At 40.5% G+C, this 25,523-nt stretch overlaps 1 protein-coding gene across 3 annotated transcripts in view; it reads left to right on the top strand.

The window, feature by feature from the left end:
* Positions 1–25,523, top strand: part of LOC111655269 (MICOS complex subunit mic25a-like) — a 78,693-nt gene that overhangs the window by 10,828 nt on the left and 42,342 nt on the right. For 2 of the 3 annotated variants that reach the window (XM_023406601.2, XM_087174084.1), the window contains exons 5-6: positions 14,557–14,580; positions 17,232–17,315. In XM_023406601.2, coding sequence (XP_023262369.1) covers positions 14,557–14,580; positions 17,232–17,315 — 108 coding nt within the window. The remainder of the gene's footprint in view (positions 1–14,556; positions 14,581–17,231; positions 17,316–25,523) is intronic. The other variant, XM_087174085.1, reaches the window with a different exon arrangement.

Here is a 25,523-nt window from a genome sequence, read left to right on the forward strand (position 1 = left end):
TTCAGAGTAGAGCCCCCAAATTAGAGTACCTGCCAACATGGCTGGTGGTATCTTTGCACAGTTAGTGGGCTGCCATGGTCAGAACCAGCCTACATTTGGCAGCTGGCCCATGTTAATTTCATACCCTGTGAGGGAAAAGTTTAAAGTGATGACAGTGATGCAATATTGCCTGGAGAAAAAAGGATGAGGTAGACTGAACATATGAGAAGATGAGAAATAAGAGGTGACAGCTGATTAAGCATTTACTAAGTAATTGGGAGCAAGAAGGATGTGAGGATGAAAAAGAAGTGACTGAACATTTTGTGAAGGGATAGGATGAAGAATGAAGAGGCGCCGAGAATGAATGAGAGTGAAAGAGAAGACGGCGCACGTTTCCTATAGAAGTGAGCTGAAGAGGAAGAAATGAACGAACAGGTGAAAACGAAGTCCTCACAAGCAATTTAACATTTCCAGGAGGATCGTGAGGAGGTGGAAGAGGAGAGCAACAATGGGAAGACCAGAGGGAAGGAATGACTGTGATGTTTCTTCGATGCTCTGGGAGGATGAATAGGAGAAAAAGTATGATTAAAAAATAAAAAATAGGGTTAAAAGATGAATAAACATTCTTCACAGTGAATACTGCACAAGAGTGATGTGTGTATGACCACCTTTTAAATTAAGACAAAAGGAAAACGGGTAAAACGCTTGCAAAAGGTACCAAAGTTGACAAATGTACTAGAAGGTGACCAGCAGAGTTATGATGAAGGGGAGGAACAGGAGGCCATGCAGGTGAAGGGGAGAAAGCTACGATGCAAATGTGCGACCAATAACTTTGTGAAGAATCGCTGCGGTGTGAGGAGGAAACAAGGCACGGAGTTTAGCCCTGAGTGTGGAACAAAGGTGTGAGGAGAAGGTGCTACAGGTGACTAAGTGCTTCCTGTCCTGGGTGTGTGCGTGGGCTCGGCTCTGAGTCACGAGTTGGGGGGAGCCAGACAATGATGTGTGGCATCTGCTATTTAGTTGCTTCTGTCTTGTCTTAGCCTTCACTCCCTCGCTCTATTTCATCCTGCCTTTTGTCCTCCTCCCAGAGAACTGTGTGATCCCGCCATTCCTCCGGCCCTTTCTTCATCTTTCAGCCAAGGCCCTCATCCGCTGTGCCGCGCTCTGTGAATAGTCTTTGTTAATAGCAAATCTTCTGCAGATTAATTTCAGAATGGGAGAGGGGCACGGGAGAATGGAAAGAAAGGAAGCAAGTCGAACTAAAAGGGCTAAAAGGGATTTTCTCTTTTTATAATGTATTAATGGCCTTTTGGCGCCTGTTGAAAGCAAAAAAAAGGTTATAAGTCACATTAGCATACGGTAAATTTCTCTCTCTCTCTCTCTCTCCCTCTCTTTTCCCACAGAACAATTACGAAGCCTATTTTATTAGCTGCCCTTTAACTTCCTCTGATGGAGCTTCAGCTAATACAAAAAGCCATCCATGCTTTCTATATTCTTTAAACATGGCTGTGAATCACGGGTGAATCAGCTGCATCTAATAAGAACATAATGCGTCAGGGAAAAATGTATGATGGTTAAAGATACTATGTGTATACATGATTATAGCAATTATAGCAAAAATGTGTCTGATTAATTTTACATGTATCACCTACGGTCTACTACAATAACTACTGTCCAAAGGGCTGGACAATTAACAGAAAAATCAAAATGGACAGTTACAATACTTTCCCCAATGCATGCGTTCATGAACTGTCCACAAAAATCTTACCTCATGTTTAATCAGGTGCTTCCTCGTGTCAGAATTGAGGGGGGTTCTCCACCAATACACATCAATATTAAGTTTTCTCGTCATGGGAAGCAGTTTTCAGCCTCTGGAAATTGTTGCGTAACGTCTTCTGTGACACATTTTAACAGAAAGCCTTCAATTAACTGTGGGAGTGGAGTTTTAATGGTGTGGGAATTTACCAATGAGACGAACAATATTTAAGTCATAACGGAAGATGTAGGCTTTTTCTTGAATGATTCTCCACCTGCAGAATAGTTGGTTGTCTTCTTTTTTTTTTCTTCTTGTTTAAATGGTGCGGTTGGACAGCTCTCACTGACAGCTACACCCCAGAGGTTAAACTCTTGGAGGTGAATTTGCCAGGTGGTGAATTTCAGCTTCACCTGTGGTTCCCAGTTTTATTCTCAAGATAAGTAAAACTAGAAAACAAGTAAAACAAGATGCCAAGGTTTGAAGGGTTCATTTGCAAGGGTAAGGGTAGTGTGGGGTGATTAAGTTCATCAGTAAAAGTTGTATGAATTAGCTACATGTGTGTGTTTTTTCTCAGTAAAAACATCTGTTGAGAAATGTTGGATTTACCAGTTCCTCCGAGCGACACTAGATGGCAACAGAAGGATATTCCATGTTTCACTGACTCGTCATCAAGGTGGAAGCATCTCTCTCTCTCTCTCTCTCTCTCTCTCTCTCTCTCTCTCTCTCTCTCTCTCTCTCTCTCTGTCTGCTGCTTTGTCTCTGTGCCCATCCTGCACAGTATTAAGTTAAATTTCGAGTGTGAAATTCTCTCATTGGAAAAACAGTCACAAATGTTATGCCAGAGGTTCCCCATGTTAATTTAATTTACCTTTTCTCTCCCCCGTACGATGACCTTTCATCTCTCCCATCATTTTTATTGCTTCAGAATTGGTTGTGTAGTGGCACGGTGACAGGGAACATTTCATTGTAATGTTCAAATTACTTTAGTCTTCACGGAAGTTGTCACATGCCAAGAGCCGCTGGCGTTCCTCCTCTCACCTGCTTTTATCCTTACTGCAAAAATAAAGCTGGATCGTTCCAGAGGAAGTAATTAGCCTTTATTCAAAATCTGTGTAATTTATGACTGAAAAACTTCAGTCAGTCTGTGACTTTCTGTACCTTTTTGTTTGCTTAGATGTCTTTGTTGGCTTAATGACAGTCTTTCTGTGAGTCAGGAAAGGTTTAAAAACGAAGCATGTAGTCTGTAATCTGTGATTTCTCTCATTTAATATTTCAAACTGCAGTGTGTCATTTACATTTATTGTCAGTGCTGACGCCACAACAATTGGAAAGTTGTCCCCTGTGAATCTTTAGCGTTTTCCTGTTTTGCTTATGGCCACTCTGGAAGATATCAGTCAAGATTGCAGTTTCAACACAAATGCTCACATATCCAATCCATTCAATGAGAATAACATAAAGACAAAACACATAAATGGAGCTGCAGTGTGTCCTGCACTGAACCACAGTTACTGTCACTCTCTCAATCAATCATGATCCTGTAGCAGACGTAGAACTCTTCAGGTCAGTCGCTTGTTTAAATCACATGAAGCCATTACATGGGTTTGGTGGTTGAGGTGGTGTCACGTATAGTACTGTACATACAGTACATGGAATCTCTGTCTTTAAAGACGCCCTCTGATGGTCATTAAGTGTTTAACCTTGTGAGCATCCATATGATGTTTTTATAATACAAGACACCGAACTGCAGTGAACTGATGACAGGCTGCTCATTAAAAAAGATTCAGACAGCCAGGGTGTCATACGTCAAATCATGTGAAACTAAATATTAATCACAGCAGAGAATATTTACATAGTTTAAAACGTGTCTGGAGAGGAACTTTAAAGTTACTATTTATGGAAATTGATTAGCATAGGTGTGGCATCCTTTACCCAATCCCTAAGACTCCCACTTTGGGAACCACTGCTGTAACTAATGGTCTGTGGGTTTAAACATTTGTACCAGTTTATTTCCCTGGTGGGTCTTGCATTGTTCAAGAGATTAAGAATATATTTACTTAATAAAGGGCAAAGTAATATTATTATTTTAACACCTATGCATCTTCTCATCTTTGTCACACAGTCTGTGCTTTTTTTGTGTATCCATTGAAGAACTACAAACACTAGCAGAGAATACCCATCACTCCCCTAACGATGCCGCCACTACTTTTACAACAAAGACCATAGAGCTAAACGTTCAGCTAAATTCCCCGTGTTTGATCCCCAGATGGTTTTTCTGAGGCGGTGGCACCACTCCAGAGCAAGATAGCGCTGGGATCCCTCTTGCCTGCCTATCTGTTTGTCAGGCGGCCCTGCTGGAATGAGCCAGATGTTGGCTCTGATTGGACAAACCTGCCTCTCTGGTTTATACTTAAATCCATGTAATCAGCTACAGATTCTGTACTGATGGAGAGACAATGTTGTCTCTCTCTCAGACACTCAGGAAACTCATTCAGACTTTCGTTAGGGGTGTGAGAGAAACAGCTGTGTTCACGCGCACGCACACATGCACACACACACATACATACATGTACACGTAAGAGTGGAACAGACTGAGGCAGATGGGAACATGCTTCATTATAGCAGTACATGTGAGCTGCTGAATGGCTTGATGTTTTATCATGTACCCCTCTGACTGCTTATTTAGTCAGACATATGGTAACACACTGATATTATATCATTTAGATGAGTGGAAAACTGCTTAAATGAGTTGCTTTGCTCAGCACACAGGCTTTGTCTTGAATTTCAATGGATTGACATTGTTCAAGCCATTTAAGGATCATTACTGTGTAGACGCACAACACGTGCTTTGATTTTGTATAAATGCCTGCACACTGAGACATATGAACTCTTGCTCAGTTAATCACAGAGCTTGTTCTGGTGTCTGGCTGGTAAAAAAAGAGTAAGAACAGTAAAGAGGAAGGAAGTAAGAGTGAGTTGGAAAAGAGAAGATGTAATGAAAACAGGGGAAAACGGGAAAGGAAGAACAGAAAAGGGAGAGAAGAAGGGAGAGAAGAAGGGAGAGAGGGAAATGTTGGGAAATTAGGGTGCTGAAGAGATGGGGAGATGGCAGGAGTAGCATCGAAGGGAATAGAGGGATAGAGGTGAGTGAAGGAATGGGTAGATGTGGAGGAGGAGGAGGAAGAGGAGGAGGAGGAGGAGGCTGAGGTACAGATAAGCCAACAGTTGTATCAGTAATTGTAATCTGCAGCTGCAGCTGACATGGTTCTGCATGTAAAGCTATTAGGCTGCTCAAAAAACTCGCCTCCCTCTGCTCCGTCAGTTAATCAGGTAAGACATACGCAGGAAGACGGACAGGAAATCCTGATACACTGGAAAAAACAGGGCAGACTGAGAGAAGAATGGACATCAGAGTAGATCTATCGAAATTTCTTAGCAGCATTGTTGCTGAAAAACCAGCACACTTACAGCAGTCTGTAATTGACAGAGTCACATTTATACACCAGAGATGAGTTACGTTATAGCTCACTGGAGCAGTTAAGGAGTAGTGCACTGCGTCTTTGTGCTCAATATAGCTTGTGTGCTGTAATACTGTAATACAGCTCAGAAAAGATGTAAGGTGTCACAATGTTCCCAACTGCACTGGGATATACATTGTAGTACTGCAAAATCAATATTCTCAACACTTCCTGGGAGCTGGAAGGCTCGTGTCTAAACATCTCGGTCTTGTTCCTGAAGTCCTCAACTCTCACCGGGAAAAGATCATCTCTGCTGACGGTCCACGTCAGCTCGCCTCCAAACTAACGCTGTACTCGGGCATGCAAGCAGACAGTAATGAGACGGTTTCAGCAGGGTTTGATTGCAGTTGTGCAGTATATGGTTCTTGACACGTTCAACGCAGAGTCTCAGCAACACAACTGCTGGCAAAAAAAACAAAACAATGTTGCTGCAAATGAGGAAGTGTTTTGTCTTGTGTGTGTTGTTGTAGTGAACATCCAATCATCATGAGCTGAGCTTAGTCAGTATTAAATTGCAGCTTAATAGGACTTAGACATTTTGACATTTCACAGAAGGAAAAATGCAGGTGTAAAGGAAATTAATGATGGCTGAATTCCATTTAGCAACTTCATTGTCAGGGTCCTGGTATTGTTCATGCTGGTTCACTGTAACACTGTCACGGCTCACTGAGACACTTGAATAGAACAGAGGTGTTGTTAATGTCATTATTAGGGCCTGCACTTTCTCCACAATAACAAGTCAAAATGTCAGCTGTGAAAAAGGCCTATTGTAAATTAAGGTAGGATTTTTTTTTTAATGCAATTTTTGATCAGATTTTTTTATTCTGGTGAGTTGGAAAAATGTGTGCACTGACTGTTTAAAGTTTTAGCCAATCGTGTTTTTTTTTTTTACATCTTTAAACATCATATTCTGGCAAATTTACCAAGTCTATGTGATGATACAAACATGCAGGCATACAGGCCAAATTTTGAAGACGGTGTATATTGGGATTCAGACCTATCAAGTCATGGTCCCAGGCCATTGCACCAACATCACAGAGACATTAACACATGTTAAACCAAAGGGAATTGCTCTCATTACTCTGGGGGATCCGCATCCAATATCTCTTGCTAAACCAGACGTTGTGATGATTAAGATCCTTGTAATAATAAAAAAAAAAAAACACACACACAAATACAACATCACAAATTACATATTGTGTGTGTTTTTTTGCAGATACTTGAAATACCAACACTGCACACTGTCGAGCCCATTGAACTACTTTAGACCACATCTCATAATTATGTAGAAACTACTTAAATGAAAAAATTAAAGACGGGATGTGGTACAAACGGAGCAGTCGGAATAAAAGGGGTAAAGTTATAAACAGAGGAGAGGAGGAGGAGGAGGAGGAGGAGGAGGAGAAGGATCAGTGGCCACTATTGTACTACTCCTTTCTCTGTATAGCTGCCTAGCTGTAATTATCAGTCAGATTAATATTGAGTGCTAATTTATTGCCTCGCTGGGAGCTATGTGTTAAATAAACGCAGCAGAGTAAATAAAGAGAGGGGGAGAACGAGGGAACGGGAGAGCAGACTGCTGCTGCTGCTATCAGATGGCTACACAGCGCACAGACTGCCCACAGGGGGAAGTGTGAGAAGCGTGAGTGTATATTTATACATGTCTGTCACAGGCGTACTTGTGAGCCCTAAAGACTAGTATTCTGCGCCCGTGCGGTTTGTTGATGATCCGTTGGACTGTTAACATTGGTTTGCTGCCCTCGGATGCTCTCTTCATGTGTTCCCTCTGTACTGGATCAGTGAGTTGGCCCTCCGTGGCTGATATCACTGTGGCGTCTACCCGGCAGACGCGCTAACAGTTAAGCCAGCCGCCATCTGTTGTTCCTACAATGTAGTTTGAAAACCTGCAGTACGATATGGCTGTTGTAGAGAAGAGCTCTGTAAAAAAAAAAAAAAAAAAAAAGAAAGAAAAGAAGTGGGGAGCTTAATGACAGATATTTACATTTTTGGTTTGGACTCTGTTTATCAGGGCCTGGTATTGTTTTAAAAGATTTGGGGCCTTTATGATGCCTGAGTGTCAGAAACGAAATCACAAAACTACTTTTTAAAAACCTGGCCATCCACCGTGATTTGTGTGACTCATGAACAGAGATGTTAACAAGCTCCGTGTTTCCTTTCAGCCTTTAGCTGTTAGTCTGGGGTTGTTACTGATCATTCTGCATTGAGCTTTTGGAGTCATCTTAGCCGGGCGCCCGCTTATAGCCACAGAACTAAATCGTCTCCATTTATTGACAGTTTGTCTGACCGTGGAATGACGTTATCACCCTTTCAGCAGATGTTTCTTTTGAATAGCAAATTCAAAAAGTGTTTTTTTTTTATAATTCAAAATAGCTCTAACCTTCACCTTCAGTCTTCTTTCATTGACTGGACTCTAGGTTTGGTAACTCCCGAGACCATGAACTTTTGTTGATGCCATTCGCCGAGGGGTCCACATTTTTTTTCCAGCGTATACTGTGAATGTTTGAATGGTGTTTCAATATGGATGAGAAGGATAAATTGATTTGTGTGTTATTAGTTCAAATAACTTGGAAAAGTAAACTAAAGTAACTCTGACCATGGACAGATTTAGACTTAAATGGAGGTAATTCAAAAGTGGTTCTTGCCACTGTGTCTTCTCTGGTGGTCTGAAGAGCTAAAAGAATGAAATTGTTGGTTATGAACATTAGTTGAGACTTGAGCAGGACTTCCTCTGTTCCTCTGTAATAAAAGATAACAGGCCTCCAGAAACAGAGGAAGCACATTCATACAATGCTTTTCACCTATTCATATGGTGGTGGAGGTGGTGGAGGTGTCTCCTCACTACTAACGAACTGTATCAGACTTCTCTTGGCAGCAGATAGACACCAACATCTCAGTGTAGGCGTTCTGTCCAGGCCATCGCACAACTGGCAGTGTGACATGTAGACAGCTGCAGCCAACTGGCAGAGATGACGCAGAGGACGGTCCAGAGCGGCGCGGAGTCAGTGCGACACTTCTCACTGACTTCTTTAACATCATTTCAATAACATGTCTCAATACAGATTGAGTCATCAGTATGTTTATAAAAGCCTCATTTTAGGAATCTATTGATATGATGTGAAAGTAGTATTTTAATATCGCACAGGTAGAACATTTGACCCAGCAGTTAGACAGTGATAATGTTGTCTATGTATTGATCCTGGTGCTGCTTTATTGACAAATAAACATGGACTTTGTCAGAAATTATAACAACATCCAAAGTGTTTTTTATTGTAATTTTGGGAATTTTTCCTGCTGGCATAAATTTTGAGCTGATGATCTGGTTTCCAGCTTATAGACACAACCGTCCCTATTTGAACATATTGACTTTATCGTCTGAAATCTTTCAAATAGTCTAATATCTATCGTTTTATGATGAATTTTTCCTTCAATGAAGAGAAGGACAGGTTTCATTGAACTGTTGAGTAAAAGTTAGAGAGTTAAGAGGAGTTTTCAGCCACCTGAGCTCAAAGTGACTAACCTAGAATATATTCGTATTGACATAAGATATTTTCTCCAGTCTTCTGACACCTCCTCTCTCTCGGCCCCTGTTACCCACACTATCTTTTATAAAACAACGTGAGCATATGGTTGAAGTTGATCTTCATTGATTCATAGGCGAATAATTATCAACATGTTAGTTTCATTCAACCACTGCACAGAGTCATGTCATGTCAACAACATAACCATGTTAGTGATTGGGTCAATAACCCAGAAAGTCTCTTTCATCTCTGTAGGTACAGGTACTGTAATCAGGTGGGAGTCAGTGCAGAATCTACTACAAAAATGTTCTCAACACTATAAGTATTTTACCCAGATGGCAGCAGTGTTAGCTTCTGTGTCTGTCTGTTGGTGACTTGGTTGTTTTGGTTGTTTTCCTGTCTCATGGCACTGTGATTGGAGCTTTTAGATTGTCATTCATACTGTCATTTATTTTCTAAAAACATAGCTCCAGCTAACGAGCAAAACTGTATTATAAACAATGAGAGCTGTCTAAACGTCTCTGCTAGGTTTCAGTTTCGCTGTGAGATGTTTCCGCAACAGATGCACAACTTGCTTGCTCCCTCATTCTTGAGAGGATTTCGTTTTGTCTCACTTTGTAATTTTTTTTTTTTCTTTTTTTTTTTTTTTTCATTTTTTAACTGTTCAACCCTTTTTTTTTCCCCTTATCATTTTCAGCTCATTTTTCCCATCACTCGCTCTGGCTCGGTTATTCTGTCTCACACATTTACACATTTTTTCCTCTCTGTAGCTTCTAAATAGATGCTTCACACTTCTAGCTGTGTACTGAATTGATTCATATGCTGAAGGCGCCTGGGGCAGGAAGAATATACAGTAATACGTTTGTAAGCCAATCTCCCATTTAGCCCATGGGTAGCAGCTGCCATTTTCAATTATGCACCTTCTTAATAACCAAAGTTATTTTTCTGCACTTGTTTACATTTGTTAGGTATTTGGTCTTCCTCTTTCTTTCTTGAACTTCCTGTCTTCTTCTTCTCCACCAGATGAGATATTTTATTGTTTTCATTTTTGTGATTTCGTATGTGTTTAGTACAATTTTTAAAAAAGCTAGAGGAAAATATATTTGATATCCTGCATGAAAACACAGCATTTCTTCAAGCATTAGGACAAAAGACAGGAGGAAACAGTGTGAGTCTCTGAACAAATTAGTATTCTGATATGTGTGCGGTGACCTGATTGCTGCTTTAAAAGCTACATTTATTTATTTATTTATTTGTTTATTTTTCTGTAGACAATATCTGTCTTAAGTGCAGAGTAAAATTAAACATATTCCCTGGTGACAACACTGCTTTTTTTTAATGTACATCTTAAAAGCACAGTGCGTAATATCCCTGTAATTTTACACTGCCTTTTCAACCGAGCATCTCAGCAAATTGAATTCCTTTTGTGTGCAGGTGCACTTGGCCAAAAAAGCCGATGGCGAGTCTGATACCAAACAAGACTTAAAAACAGCAATCCAACATGAACAAATGCAAAGCTCGGGCGCTCAGTTTAGGGATTCATTTTGTAAAGGGATAATCCTGAGATGACTTGGGTGTGTTTGTTAGATTTGTTCATCATTCTTGAAGCTTAGGGGTAAAAACTTTTTCGCTGTATATCACTTGTGAGGCTAGTGCTGCTGCTTTACTATAAGAAGTTTGGGAAGGACAGTCACTTAATTGTTGAATTGATTTTCTCTTCCTTAACATTTTTTTTTTCTCAAACATTTTATTTTAAGGCTCTGCTCTTGACTCCTGGGTCAGATTGCTTATTGAACATCAATACTTCTGTGTTATTGCTTTGAGTATTGAAAACAGTCAAAGACCAAAAGTTGGCATTGAATATTTGCTGAGATTCATACTCTTCTTCAGTTACTCTCTAATCATACCTTTACCCATTCTTTGCCAGATTTTCTTTAAGCAAAGTTCTAGTATTTAAACATTTGAAATTTAAGAAGTTTGGTTCCCTTCTCTAAATCAATGACTAGGACCATACAGCCATGCTAGCAGCTCTGTGAAGCTATACTTTGGCATGATGGTGCTTTGAGCTGAATGCTAACATCAGCATGCTAACATGCCTACAACTACGATGCTAACATTCTGATGCTAAGTAGATATGAAGTTTACCAGGTTTGCCATCTTGGTTTAGCGTGTTAGCATGCTAACATTTGCTAATTAGCGCTAACCACTGAGTACAGCTGAGGCCGATGGGAATGTCACTAGTTAAACCATATTAGCATTGTGCTGATGGACGATTGATAACGGTGATCGATGATCATCAGAGCAATCGCCTCTATTATGCCTTTTCCATTGTCAAGACGATATTAATGTATTAACTTGCTGTTATTATAATTGTTTGTAGTATTACATTTAATTTGCCATGTCATAGTTTCACTTCGGCATCGCTTGCATATAACCAGGCTTGCAACATCGATGCATGCGCACACACACACACACACATACACACACACACACACACACACACACACACACACACACACACACACACACACACACACACAAACACACTCCCCAACCTGCTGACTGTCATTGAAGCGCTGTTTGTTTTGTGTAGGTGCCTTACTGTGATTAAACAGAGCAGAAGAGATCGATGGACAGACAGCACGTCACTTTGTTCAATTTGTTTCAGCTATTGGCAATTTCACAGGATGGCGATAGGCCGATCTGGATAAGATCGCACAATCCCAAACTATACACCGCATCCCTAAAGCCACACTGCTACCAAGGCACAGCAGGGTTTTGTAAAATATCTTGGTCATATTCCTCAAAGTAAGGTATCAAAAAAATGTATCCGATCAACAATTTTAAAGAATACGCAGCCATAAGGTCAAACCACCATATGGGGGAGACTTTCAGTCATAACAGAACATCAGGCAGTCACCTCCATCATTGCTAACGTCAGTCACTGCTCCCTTGGTTGGTAGGTCTACATGCATATCTCATCACTGCTGCCTGTGAACTGTTGAGGTCACCCCAATAACACATTTAGATATTTTAGAGTTTGCTTATCACATTTATATTATGTGGAAAGATTCAAAAACTCTTTAAAGTTGTGACGGCAGTCATCATTTGATCCGTCTTGGCAGTCGTGAGGTTAACTGTAGAAATGGAAAGGAATGTGAGCTTGCATGTATTTGACTGCGGGAACACTGTGTGCTGGATGACATTGCATCGCGTTGTGAGACGGCGTGAGCCAAGTGCAACTTTTGTTTTGCCAGATGAGAATGTGTTTATTTAGCTGGAGTCCTCTGCAATGGCACCCCCACTGTGCTGGCGAAAAAAGATAGATGGAAATAAATCAGAGGACTATGTTTGTTTCACGCAGTGCTGATGTCAGTTGAAATGTCAGTTTAAACGCGGTCTGAAGTAGGAAGACACAATAACAGGCTCATTGATACACATTAGTGGAGACAAAAAAACAAAAACTAAATGACTGACACAAACAGATTCTTTCAGGTATCCCAAAAGAGAGACAGACTAAACATCAGCATGCAAGCCCCAGCCCCATCCTTTGTGTGTGTGTGTGTGTGTGTGTGTGTGTGTGTGTGTGTGTCTTGATGTGTGTGTGGTGTGGTGTGTTGTGTGTAAAGTCACGCCTGGCTGGCTGTTATCTACCATAGACTCGCAGGTCCCTGGAGGGACACCAGAGGAGTCATCTGATTCACTTGCAGTTTCTTCTCAGACTGCAAATTAAAACAGGACCAACACAGAGAAAAACACAGATAGGAAGGGTACTTGTGTTTTTTTAATTAAATCCATTCTGTTTCTGCTTAATCCCCGCCAAACAGATAGTTGTCTAACATATAAAATTAACACATGAACAGCTCCAGTTCCTCTTTTCACCTGCATTAACATGCGGCAGCTGCAGCTTTTTCAGCTCACAGTGCAGGTATCTCTCACATCAGAAGCCCTCCTGCTCTTTGTCTCTCCTCAGTTAAGGTCTGTTTATGAAACACAGACGATCGGCTCTGATTTGATTTGGCGTTCAGCAGCCCTGATAATTATGATGAATCTTCCTCCCTCTGTATGCGTGTGCATGTGTGCGTGTCTTCACCCCCAGTTTCTCTTTAGTGGTGCTACTTTTTCACTGCCACAGTGTTGTTAGTCAGACCTGCTTTGCGGTAATAATGCTTGAAAAATATTGATTGGCTTTAATTTGCTGGCTGCACCAGATGTGTAATATTAAGTACATTAGCTTAGTTCAAACAGTGATACAAAGACAGGCTTCGTAGTTATTATTTCAACTTTCTACACGTTGGTTTCCCAGTGTGACATTGTGCCCGTCTGGTATCAAAATAAGCTTTATGAAATACATGTGCTCAAACAGTAGCAAGTTACAAGACGTTAGCCTAATGTTTATACTGTGGCTCAAAGCAACAAGTTTCTAATCTGAGGAAACATCCTCTGCTGTGACAGTACTAACATGCTGCTCCTCGTGTAGTTCGCTGGCAAAGAAACCAGAGGAGTCTTGTTTATACAGGCTAATTGCCATTCTGTTTTACAAGGCACAACTGCTAAGCTTTTACTTTTTAACATATTCCAAACTAGCTGAGAGCTGAGAGTCCATCAACAGCCGTGAACCAGTGAGGATCGAGGTAGAAAAGCAGTTCGCTTGCAGGAGGACAGTGTGATGCAGTGTCATTTTGAAATGAGTCATTTTGAAATTATGCAAATAAATGTAATCCACGAAGCTGATTGTGTCATTGTTTTCAGGATAAGCCAAAGTTGGATGTAACTTTTGAACTGGCAAATTCATATTTCCCAGAAGTTACATCTTTAGCTAACTGCTCAATGCAAAGGTTTCTCATTAATTCAAAAAGTCAAGTAGGAAGTAGGAAGTTTTTAGTTTTTATGCCCGTTTCAGTTCAAGTTCTGAAATTGAAAATATTTTTAATATTCAGAGATTCTCAAGTTTTAAATAAGAAAGAAGGAGCGGGTGTAAAGAATTTCTAACTAGTTATTGGAACGTTTTTGTATCAGATCAATTATCATTGAAGACATTGTATTTTCTTATCTTTAAACATGTCTGGAAATGACCTTTGGCATTTAATACTTTAAGGCACTACTTTAATTTTTTTGGCAAGTTTTGTGTCCGTATTAGATTGAGACAGACATTAAAAAAGCAGGGAGAGAGTAAGGGAAAGACATGGTCCGGCCGGCCTGGAGTCAAACTGGGGACTCGTTGCTCAGGGCATTTGAGCTGAATCATTCAGCCATCAGGTTCCATACACTGCTACTTCTAACATATTAGTTACTATTTCCCACTGACATTGTCACATACCAGTTGTTTATCTGCTCGTTACTCAAAATGCTGTATGGCAAATTGCTAAAATAACATTTTTGCAAGTTTAAACAGCTTGAATGACATCATAATTTTCACGTAATCCATGTGGGGATCCTTCTACAGTTTTGTAAAATAGAGTATAGACAAATGTACAGCTGATTACTGACGTACCAGCTGATTTGACTCCTTGAAAGTTTTGATACTGTGTCAGCTGCGTCATGGTTTTATGAATCCAGGATTACTTGTGAAATTGAATACATTTTGTTCGAGCTGAAAACAATAGGAACTGATGTTTCTGAGGGAATTTAATCAGATGAAAATCTGTGATTAATTGCAGCTGTATCTCCTCACTGTTCCCCTTCCTCCTTGATCTTTCTGTCCTAACCCTGCTTTGTTTCTCTACACCCTCTTCTCTTTCTGCTCTCCTTTCCCCAACCTGTGCAGTCGCCAGATGAGATGGAGGTGATGGTAAGCTTTGTAACAGTTTTCAAATTCCTGCTCTTCTGTCCATTTCTTCTGTTCTGCTGCTTTTTCTGAACTTCTCAGTGTTTTATTTCACCATTGTCCAAAAAAAGCTGAAACCATCAATGTGCTGATTAAAATTATTCTTAATACTTTCTATTAAACCAAAATCCTTGACTGATGAAAAAAGTAAAATAACTCTAAATTGCAGCTTCTGGAGAAAAATAGCCTGTTTGATTTGATTGAATAGAAAGAAATTGAACCCATTTATTCTCCAGAACCCATCCGTTTATCTCTGTCTTCAGTTTTTCATCTCTCCTGGTTCCATCTCCCTCCATCAGTCCTTCTTCTTCTTCTTTCTTCCATCTCTCCATCCCTTCCATATATCTTTGCCTTTGCTCTGGCCACGACTATCCTTCCCTGCCATCAGCAGCAGCAGCAGCAGCAGCAGCAGCAGCTGCTGCATCCTCGACACTGTCATCAGATTGCATGCATTTCAAAAATTACATTTTGGCCCAACAAACCAAACGTTTGGTTTTAGAGGGATTTATAACACTTGTTGGAAAGCTTTAATTGCACTTAACGTAACGAGTTGTCAACCTGTCTCTCCTCCACCTGGCTCTGCGCTGTGTGTGTGTGTGTGTGTGTGTGTGTGTGTGTGTGTGTGTGTGTGTGTGTGTGTGTGTGTGTCTCCCCACACACACACACGGTGAAACAGAAGCCAGAGGAGAGGAGAGAAACATGACAGTAAATGACAGTAAAACACAATAGAGACTCTCACACTGAGCTGAAATGAGTGCACATAAATATGGTAAATAAAATATTTTGGGTTTTTTAATTTTTTATTTGGGAGGGTCCCGTCGGGGGGCAGGCTGCACCTCCAAGGCAATGGGAGGGAAATACCAGGATGTGAGCTGAGGTGTAGACTTACAGATGTTTTTTTTATGAAGCTGTGTTGAACTTGAAATAAAAACATTTTTTATTTTTTCTAGTCCAACATTCTCTAACAGCAGCAATCTCCAGTCAGTGATTGCATTTGATATAGATCAAACATTAAATTAAGTTATTGAATTAAATGCTAACTAAAAGGAACAAGAAAGTCTCATTTCTCTATGATCCCACTCTCTCTCTGTTTATGTCTCTTTGTCTCTTTCTGCGTGTTCTGTTTTCTCCTTTTTCAATTCTCTGTCTCCTGTGTCGCTCCCTCACGTGATTTTATTTCCTCCTGTCATTCAGTCAGTGTGAAGGCTTATTTGCATGTGCATTTACTGTGTGAGCCAGTTTGGGCACGGGCTTGTTTTTGTGCACATATGAGTATGTTTGTCATCTTCACTCCTTCATAACTGCTTGAAAATAACATATGATCTGCAGCGAGTTGGGGGTCTGGCGTGATTTTCTCTGTTGGCACAAACACAGGCACACGGGGATAGATTGCCATGGATGGATAAAAGGGTTGGTGAATAGAAAGGCAGGTGAAAAGCAAAGATTTTCAAAGAGGGTTGGGGCTTGCTGTTCGAGGAATTTTGGATTTTATTTTATTTTTTTATAGCACAGGCCTTTGTACCAAACACTACACGGTCGAGAGACCAAGAGAGAGAGAGAGAGAGAGAGAGAGAGAGAGAGTGTGAGAATGAGTGTGTTGGCCCAAAGACACTTGAGTGTCTTTGGATCTAATGATAGTGTGTGCATGAATGTGAATGCATCTTCAGGCCCTTTTTTTCTTTGATTGTGATACATGAATATATTTTGGACTCGTTTTGTCCTGCATGCATTTCCTAGTGTTGTGTATAAATTTGTTCCCTTCTGTGTGTGATGCTAATGTCAAGTGAATATAGATGGGAAAAAAAGTCATCATAAAACATTTATTTATCAAACTCATTATATTCTTCTATTTTGGGGGCCCCTTGCTTCTGGTTCTGGTTCTGGTTCTGGTTCTGGTTCTGGTTCTGGTTCTGGTTCTGGTTCTGGTTCTGGCTCTGCTTCTGGTTTTGGAAGTAAAGGTGCCATTAATTTTTCCCATTTAACAATTTTTGATGAGTCACAGTAATTCCACTACTTGGATGGACGTGAGATTCTCTAGAGCAAAAGATGAATAACTTTGTACGGTAATCAATCAATCAAAAATCAAAGATACAATCATGTGTACTTAAAAACTTCAGATTCTGAGGCTGAGGCTCATGGGTATTGTCGTGTTTTGAGCTGTCTTCCATTCCAAACTGATGGGCAAAACATGCTTCCTCAGAGATTAAGGTGAAAATAACAAAAACGGGTCACAACGATTCCATAACTACTCATCATCATCATCATCATCATCATCATCAACATCATCATGAATTGTTACATCCAGGATGTCCTGTGTTTTAAGTAACACTAAGGACATTGTTTAAGGAGATATTTTAAATGGGGAAAATACAGAGCAAGGAAAAATACTTGAATATTGAAGTGCTATAACAGAAATTATCACTGGAATTTAAATTTATCTGAGTACTTGTAATTGAAAAACAGTACAAAAAAACAAACAAAAACCAGGACTGCTACTGTACTGCACCAGTCACCTACACTGTGTTGAGAAAACACAGAATTACACACTGTAGAAATTCTTTCTATCTCACCCTGTGTGTGTGTGTGTGTGTGTGTATGTGTGTGTTCTCTTGTAGGCTCAGCAGCTACAGAAGAAAGATTCACAGCTGAAAGCGCTGGATGCCTTCTACAAGGAGCAGTTGGCACAACTGGAGAAGAGGGTACAGCATTTACACAAACACACAGACACTGACACACACACATACACTGACACACACACATACACACACACACACACACACACACACACACGCATGCACACACACTTGGAAAGACTTCATTAGAGGCTTTCACAGACTCCCAAAGTTATAGTACGGAAGCGAATGCAAACACACACAAACAGATTTGGACGGACGTAACTTTGCATCACACCGAAAAACAGAAAAACATCCCTAAACAAAAACACACATTAATGTACAATCACAAAAATGCAGGCAAAGAGAAAAATTTCCCTGAACACACTCACACACACACACACACACACACACACACACACACACACACACACACACACACACGCACACGCATGCATCAATTCTCCATATGTTTTCTGCAAATTCACTTGGCTACAGCAGAATGACAAAAAGTGGATGAATATAGATGTTGAACACACAGACTGAAAAACACAAAAGTACCGTTAGGCCAGGAACACACTGGACTCGTGGCGGCTGCGGAACATCTTGGTTTCTGGCACCCATGTTAACAAGTTAGAGCGGACACACTGCCTCACTGACTCACTATAGTTTAAATTTCTAGGCTGAAGCTGAATGTGTCACAGACATGAAAAATAAATGTTTTAGCTGCTTGTGAAGACAGTGGCAAGTTTTCTGCGAAAAATTAATTAATTTATGAAAAGAAATCCAACATCCCAGTAACCTGCAAACTCTATGTGGAAAGAGACACGCAGCTGGTGTAAACACACGCATGCTTCTCTGCAGTCGTTCAGCGTCAGCAGCCGCCACGCACTCTTAACGCAAGCAGTGTGTCCCCTCTAGTTCTCAGGTGGAGAACAGGACATTATGTGTAAAAATCTAACTATTATGTTCTGTTTAACATGTCTAATTCAAGCCTGTCGTGCTTGAGTGGGAGCGGAGGGAGCAGATGGAGTCACAGGGGGCAACCGGGGCATTGGAGTGCCATCACTACAGAGTTACAGTTGCCCCCAGTGGTCCGTCAGCATGTAGCTGAGGGCAGACTTTATACTCAGTCACTTTCATTGAGCCCTTTATGTTCCTCACTTTGCTGTTACATTTATCCAGTCATTTGTTTGTTTCTGATTTCTGTTGTGAAATTAAAAGACAGAAAATCTCCAACGAAGTTTGGAATAAGTCTTTGATGTTTGGCCCACTAGTTTAAAAAACTTGTTTCTGTGTGCTTATGCGCATAGAGGTTATGTTTAGTGTCTGCCATAAGCTACAATAAGCGGATAGAGTCACTGACTCGAGCAATAGGCTTTTTTCTGTTTGGTTAAATCTGAAGTTTGAGCTTTTTGAAACTAGGCATGTCCAATCCTGTCCTGCTGCCTCTGCCGAAGACAAGTAAAGACAAAAAACCCAGTCTTTCTTTCTTTCTTTCTTTCTTTCTTTCTTTCTTTCTTTTTTTCTTTCACAATTCTGTGGATGTCTAGTTGAAATAACAGATGGACAAACACACACAGACTTACATCACAATAGCACAAAATCTGTATTCTAATTACCACACAGTCAGCCTAAATAAACATTTATTACGTCGGTAAATGGTATCTACATACACTTTAAACACACGTGCACACACACGCACGCACGCACACACTGACAGGTCTTGGTGTCAGCTGCCTGGCTGTTTGTGTTCGTCTCATTAGTAACAGGTTGGGTTTGCAGAGGGAGTAGAAGACTGGCAGGCTGGCATACGGGTGGCACAAGCTGTATTTGCTGTTGAGCTTAGGATGTTTGTAGACAGACCTCTCTGTGGGTGTGTGTGGTGTGTGCATGTCTGTGTGAAAGAGAGACGGACAGAGAGAGTGAGTTTTGCATGCATACTGTATATTCAGGTGCACGTGTACTGTATATGTAAATGTGAGTCTACGTGTATATCTGCAGGGCTCAGTGTGTTTGCAGACTGTACCAGAAGCCACATAATGCCATGGTTTTAGTCTGTTTGACTGCTCAAAATATTCTCAATGCTTGAGGTTTAGTTTTCTGAAACTGCTCAGCTGAACTGAACAAAAAACTGAGCTGGGCTTATGTTAATGTTATCTCACCCTTTGCATTAACATACGTCCTGGGTGGGGATGTAGCAACGCATCCTGACAATAGACGTTTGACAATATGCACCGGGAAATTACGGTTTGTAATTTCAGTTGCCTAATACCTTAAAACTAACAAATGACACACTCAGAATTGAGATAACTCTAAAGCAGCTATTTGTAAATTTACCTATTGCTACATAGCTAGCATTAGCATTAACAGCTGTTGACTTACCGGTCTTGACAAAAGGTTCAGCCATTGTTGCTGAGCAGCGCTACTTCTTCAGGGCAGACTGGATGCTACAATAACTCGGTATCGGAAAGTGATGAGATGGACCGGAGCTAGCTAGTTAGCATGCTAACTTCAGTGCAAGAAAAGAAGTGATAGAAGTAGAATAAAAACAAGACAGTTGTTTTCCACTCCTGGAGACACCTGTGGCTATGTAGCAATTCTTGTTACTTTCAGCGTGTATCAATTTGCATTCTTCTGTACTTACACTTGCCTCTTTGAGTGCATAAGCGCATGCACACTGACGATTAAGGCAACATGCAGTGCACTCTGTCCCCATCTTGGCTACATGGCAGAGCTTGTAATAAGGGAGGCTGAGGATGCTTCAGCTGTTGCCATGGTTCCAACGGTGAACACTACACCATACAAATTGAAGTTACAAAATTCTACACAAAATTTGTTTTTCTACTCAGTACCAGTACACTGTTGTCAGATATGTTTGGTTAATTTAGCAGGCTGTTATGATTTGATACCGTGCACTTTAACGCAAATGCTAGCTAGCTAACACCAGTGACCGTCATGCATAACAGTCGTGTTGAATGTGAGATGCGACCAAAACGAAATTCATGCACTACACAACTAAGTACAGAGCGTAAACAGTATCTGAAATGAGGCAGAGCGTTGGCCTTTTATTGTTCTTCTCTCTTTCTAATGGCTGCCTTACTCTCACAACCTCTCACACACACTCCTGTCATAGTAGAGTAGAGTTTGAAGCTGGTGGAATTAGAGCGTACAGAAGGAGATAATAATCCTCCTCCAAGTCTGACAGGTTGCTTGACACACTGTCAGCAGTGGCCTCCATGTAGTGCAGACACACACACACACACACACACATACACACACTACTCCAAATAATGTCAATGGCAGTACCTTTATTTCCGGCCAAACAGAGAGGCAGAGGGCTTATTTAAGATGGCTTACACACACACACACACACACACACACACACACTCACACATAGACACATACATATACATATAGATTAACATATACATACATATTGACAACATATTGTATGTTTATGTGTGTTCCCGACACGATGTAGCCAGGTTCGCCCTTTTGGAAAACTGTATTAAAAACTCCACTTTTCTGCTGTGTTGCACTTTCTTATGGAAATGCATACACTCTGGGCCCTGTATAGACTAAGTCAAAGTTTAACGCTTTCATCCTGTGAAAAGCTATCTGCTCAATATGCTGCAGCGAGGGCTTCGAATCAGCTTATTAGTTTAGCTTGTTAGCAATATTTCCACTGAGGCTGCACCCATCTGGAGATGAAGATATGAGTTTTATAATAAGTTAATGTTTCTAAACATTGCAGAGTTGTGGCTAACATTCCAGTCACCTCATTATTTTTGCCAGAGAAAAAAAAAAAAAGTGCTTGTGTACATTCCTCGACAGTGGTAAACACTCCATGAGATCCAACCAGCTACGTTTAATTTATGTATACAGTATGGAGATGAAGGCAATGTGGGACATAAAAATATGAAAATGAATATTTACACAGAACTTGTGAAGATGTAGTGACAGCTTTTGTAGAAATGCATTTATTTTGCCCATAGCACACGTGACTCTCAGTCTATAGAATGTGAATTTTTATACTTTAGTTTACATATCCTCCAACCCAGTGGTTCCCAACCTTTTCCAAATCACGGCCCACTTAAGAAATCTCAAAAATTTTTGCGGCCCACATCCGACACGTAATAATACAGAGGCCAAATAATGTGTTCTCAGAGCACTTTTTTGAGCTATTTGTGTGTTCTGCCCAACCGCTTACTGTAGCTACATCCTCCAGCAGCTATGAGAACATTAATTGTCCCTCTGCCACACCGTTTGTTTGGAGAAACATTCAGTTACAGTGCATGTATAGAAGAATGTGTTGTCATGACGGCAACTAACTGGCAAATAAGATTTTGTTTTGGTAACTTGAAAAATGAATAATTTACTTTAAGAAGAATTTGCTTTAAAAAAAAAAAATGTATTTGTAGCTTTTGTTGCTGAAGGTGATTTTCTTACATGTCTCTCTTGATGGGGGAGAGATCACTTTGATTCTCTTGATACTTTCCATTTAACTAATTTAGTTCAATTTCAGTTTAGCTTAATATAATCTACTGTCTCAGATGCTGTGTTGCCGATTTTGCCTCTCAAACATCTAAACAAGATAAAAGTCTATTAGGATTTGATGCACATGCTTGCTGTCTGTGTGAGCCAATACAAACAGAGCTGTCAGTCAGTCAGGTGCTCCGTCAGTGACTACTGTGACCCGTCAATGACTTCAGTACCGAAGACAACAAAAGAAGAGTGCTTAAGTAGATGACCGTAAGACACACACACACACACACACACACACACACACACACACACACACACACACACACACACACACACACACACAGGCCCACACAGAGCCCAGGGTTCAATAGTGTGACACCACACAAAATTCTTCAGTGTTGTTCAGTGAATTCTGTTGTCACTCTCGGGTTCTCACACCGAAAGGTTAGATGAAGTGGGAGTGTGTGTGGTTTAAAAGACTGCTCTTTCTACTGTTGGATCAAAGAGCAGAGTGTGTGTGTGTGTGTGTGTGTGTGTTTTGTGTGTGTGTGTGTGTGTGTGTGTGTGTGTGTGTGTCAGAGTTTTTTTGCCACCCACCTGTAGGCCAGTGTTTGTGTTAGCTACAAAAATTCACGTTGTGTGTTTATGTCATGCCACAAAATTTCAGTCAGGACAAAATCTTATCAATGCTCTACTCCGACCATCTGTAGCCTGTGTCAGAGATCTGTTTTTCCACTTCAGTATTACCTTTTCTTTTTTTTTATACCAATTCGCCAGTAGTGAAAATAAAAATAAAAATAAATCTACCAAATTACTTTTAAAGTTCCAATTGATTTCTTAGCCCTAAATTTAAGAAACGTATTCCATAGTTGTAGGATGGGTGTCAACATCTGGTGGCAGCTTGGGAGACTGACTACAATCACACTCAGTAGGGAAGCAGAAATCTGTTTGGCTATTGAAGGCTGAGGACTGTAAAACACAGCTGTTGCCAACTTTTCACAGCTAAGTGAAAGTCTGGCAATCATCCTTTCTCTCAACATATTAACCACACACCACTATCATCGTTGCCTGAGTGTTCAGATGCAAAGCGTGAGGAAATACAGAGCGAGTCCTCAGTGCAAGCCTGATGTTGGGAGCACCTACTCCAGCTGAAGAAGAGAGGAAAGAGCAAAAAAAAAAAAAAACTGAACAAGGTTGACGAAAAGGGCTGAGAGAGAGAGAGAGAAAGAAACCTCTAAACCGTGGAGAACATAATGAGCAGGTTGGAAAAGAGGTTGCAGGTGGCCTAAGAGTTGCAGTCAAAGCCCTGACCACTGAAGGATTCAGGTTTAGCAGCACCAACCACTGTCAATCAGTTGATACATGTGTCGAATGCTGTCAATTTTGTCCTTGTGGAGGAAGCTTCAACCCTTATCTGCTCACTCAGCATAAGCTGTCCTTGATGAGATCTATGCAGCATGAAAAGGAAATATAAGTTGGAAGATTTGGAAAAATAGTTGGACCAGAGAAACAGGAAGTAATAGTGGGGATGGAGGAAGATGAATAAGAGATAATAGCTGACGAGTTCCATGAGCTGTTATTTCTAAAGTTCTTTTTTCCCCCTTCCTGCCTCTGTTTTTATTATAGCTGCTGAAATCAACAGTTGCTGACTGAAACTTTCACCTGCTACAGTTTGTTAGGACACTAAATTATTGAAATTACAATGATTTGAAATTATTTCAGTTCTTTCAAATCACAATTTTGATATAAAATTCATAAATAGTCCCTTGTATAATAAATAAACAGGTTATTGTATAAATGGAGATATGGGGTAGGAGATTGTGATACTGAAGAAGGTGATAAAAGAAAAAGAGACCCATTCAAGTGAATAGGAAAGTGACAACGGATAAGTTTGTGTGTCTGTGTAAAGATGAGAAATTGTTTTGTTGTTTTTTAAACAGAGGGAAAGAAGGAATGGAGGAAATATGTTGAGCAGAAGGAAGAAGGGTTTGGTCTCAGTGCCAGCGTGAAAAGTAGTACACACAGACAGCTGGATCAGAAATCCTGCAAACAGCCCTTAATTCACTAGTGTCACCATGGCAACCACACTCATTAATTTGTCCCTATGAGTAAGGTAAAAGGATGATTCATCCTGTAATGAAGTTTACTTTGATTTCATTTTTCCATACAAGAATGTTTCTTTAAATGTGAATACTGGAACTGACCCTGGAGTGTATTGGCAATCCTGAAAAGTGAAAATTATATGAACCTGCTCATAGCCAGAAAACAAAACAAAACAAATAACACACTGACGCTCGTAATGGAGTTGTGTGACAGTAGTAAAATGTGTCCAACCTCCATGAAATCACGGGATTTATAGTAACATTTTCTCTCCATGATTTATCTCTGTATGGGTTTTTTGGCGAGATGTTCATTAATACACCTGAGGCTAGATGTAGTACACTGTGTAAGAACAGCTATGCATACGCTATTGTGCCTTAGTGTGTACTAGGTTTTGTAGCTGACATGACAAGTAGAGAGTAGAGATGGAGTCTAAATGTTTGTTAGCCAGATCGTGTGATCTGAAAAATGCCCGTTAAAGGTAAGGGTGGGAATCAAGAACCGGCTCCATTTTGTCCAGTTCCAGATTGTCCAAACCATTAGAATCGTATCGAGTCGTACGGGTCTCAGAACCACATCTGTTTTCCCGTTTCCTGATGCCACTTGGGTAATTGTGTCAAAAACAACAAAATAAATTCTGGTAAACCCACTAAATGTACTTTCATACGTACATTACACTATTAGGACTGATTGGTCTGACTTAACAAGTCTTATCAGTTTAAATTAATACACATTGGTAGCCATTGCATTTTTATTGTCAACAGCACAGTCGCAAACCATGTTGTGGTTCTATGTTGGTTGTGGCATGAAAAACAACTGTGTGTGTTCTTTGTCACTAGTAGCAGCATGACCAGGACTGTCCCTATGGCAACACACTTGCAAGTTGTAGTGACTCGTTCAGTCCTCATTGATTTGGTCCTGAGAGCAACACCACCCTCCATCATAAGCCAAACATTCAGATGTAACCACCACTATTGGAGCAAAACAGCCTACATCTGTTTACAGTTAAAGTCACAGGCAGGACGGCTTTTCTACCTTTTAGGTGGGGCACATAATGTTACCCAGTTAACATATCTCTCTCCCTCCTCCTCATCTCTCCCTCCTCTCTATATTCTGTTCCCTCTTACCTTCGTGCCTTCTGCCGCGTCTCCTTCTTTATTCTTCTCTTACCTCCCTTCCAGCTTTTTTCTCTTCCCTCCCCAGCTGGACAGTATGCTGGTTAAATATTTGGGGGGGGTACCGGGTGCTGGAAGGCCTAATCTAGGAGGATCAGTAGAGGAGAGGCTGCAGTTGTTGGGGATTAGCTGCTTGTTTTATCATTATACCACTGCCTGCTTGCTTTGGGTGGGTGCTCACCGGGCAAGCTGCAAAGTCAGAAATCATGATTTCTTAAAAAAATGTATGAGTAATGCAACTCATTATTGCTGAGCTTTAGTTTAGCTAAAAGAGACTGGAACTGCAAAAAAACTTTCTCAGGATGAAAATACGACTCCATAACTTTTCCTACATACTGTAAATTTCATGTTAAGAGTGTGCTCATGAATTGGGGCAAAGTAAAAAAAATAAAATAAAAAAAAAACTACAAGTGAAATACTGAGTTGTTACTGTGAGCTCACAAAGAAGTTCACAAAGTCTGGAAGAGAAAAATGGCAGAAAAGGAAGCTGCAACAAACGAGGGAAAGACAAAGATGAAGAAATGCAGTAGAG

The sequence above is a fragment of the Seriola lalandi genome, unplaced genomic scaffold (assembly GCF_002814215.2).
Source record: "Seriola lalandi dorsalis isolate HSWRI2012SDOR001 ecotype SW California unplaced genomic scaffold, Sedor1 jcf7180002054312, whole genome shotgun sequence".
Taxonomy (NCBI): Eukaryota; Metazoa; Chordata; class Actinopteri; order Carangiformes; family Carangidae; genus Seriola; species Seriola lalandi.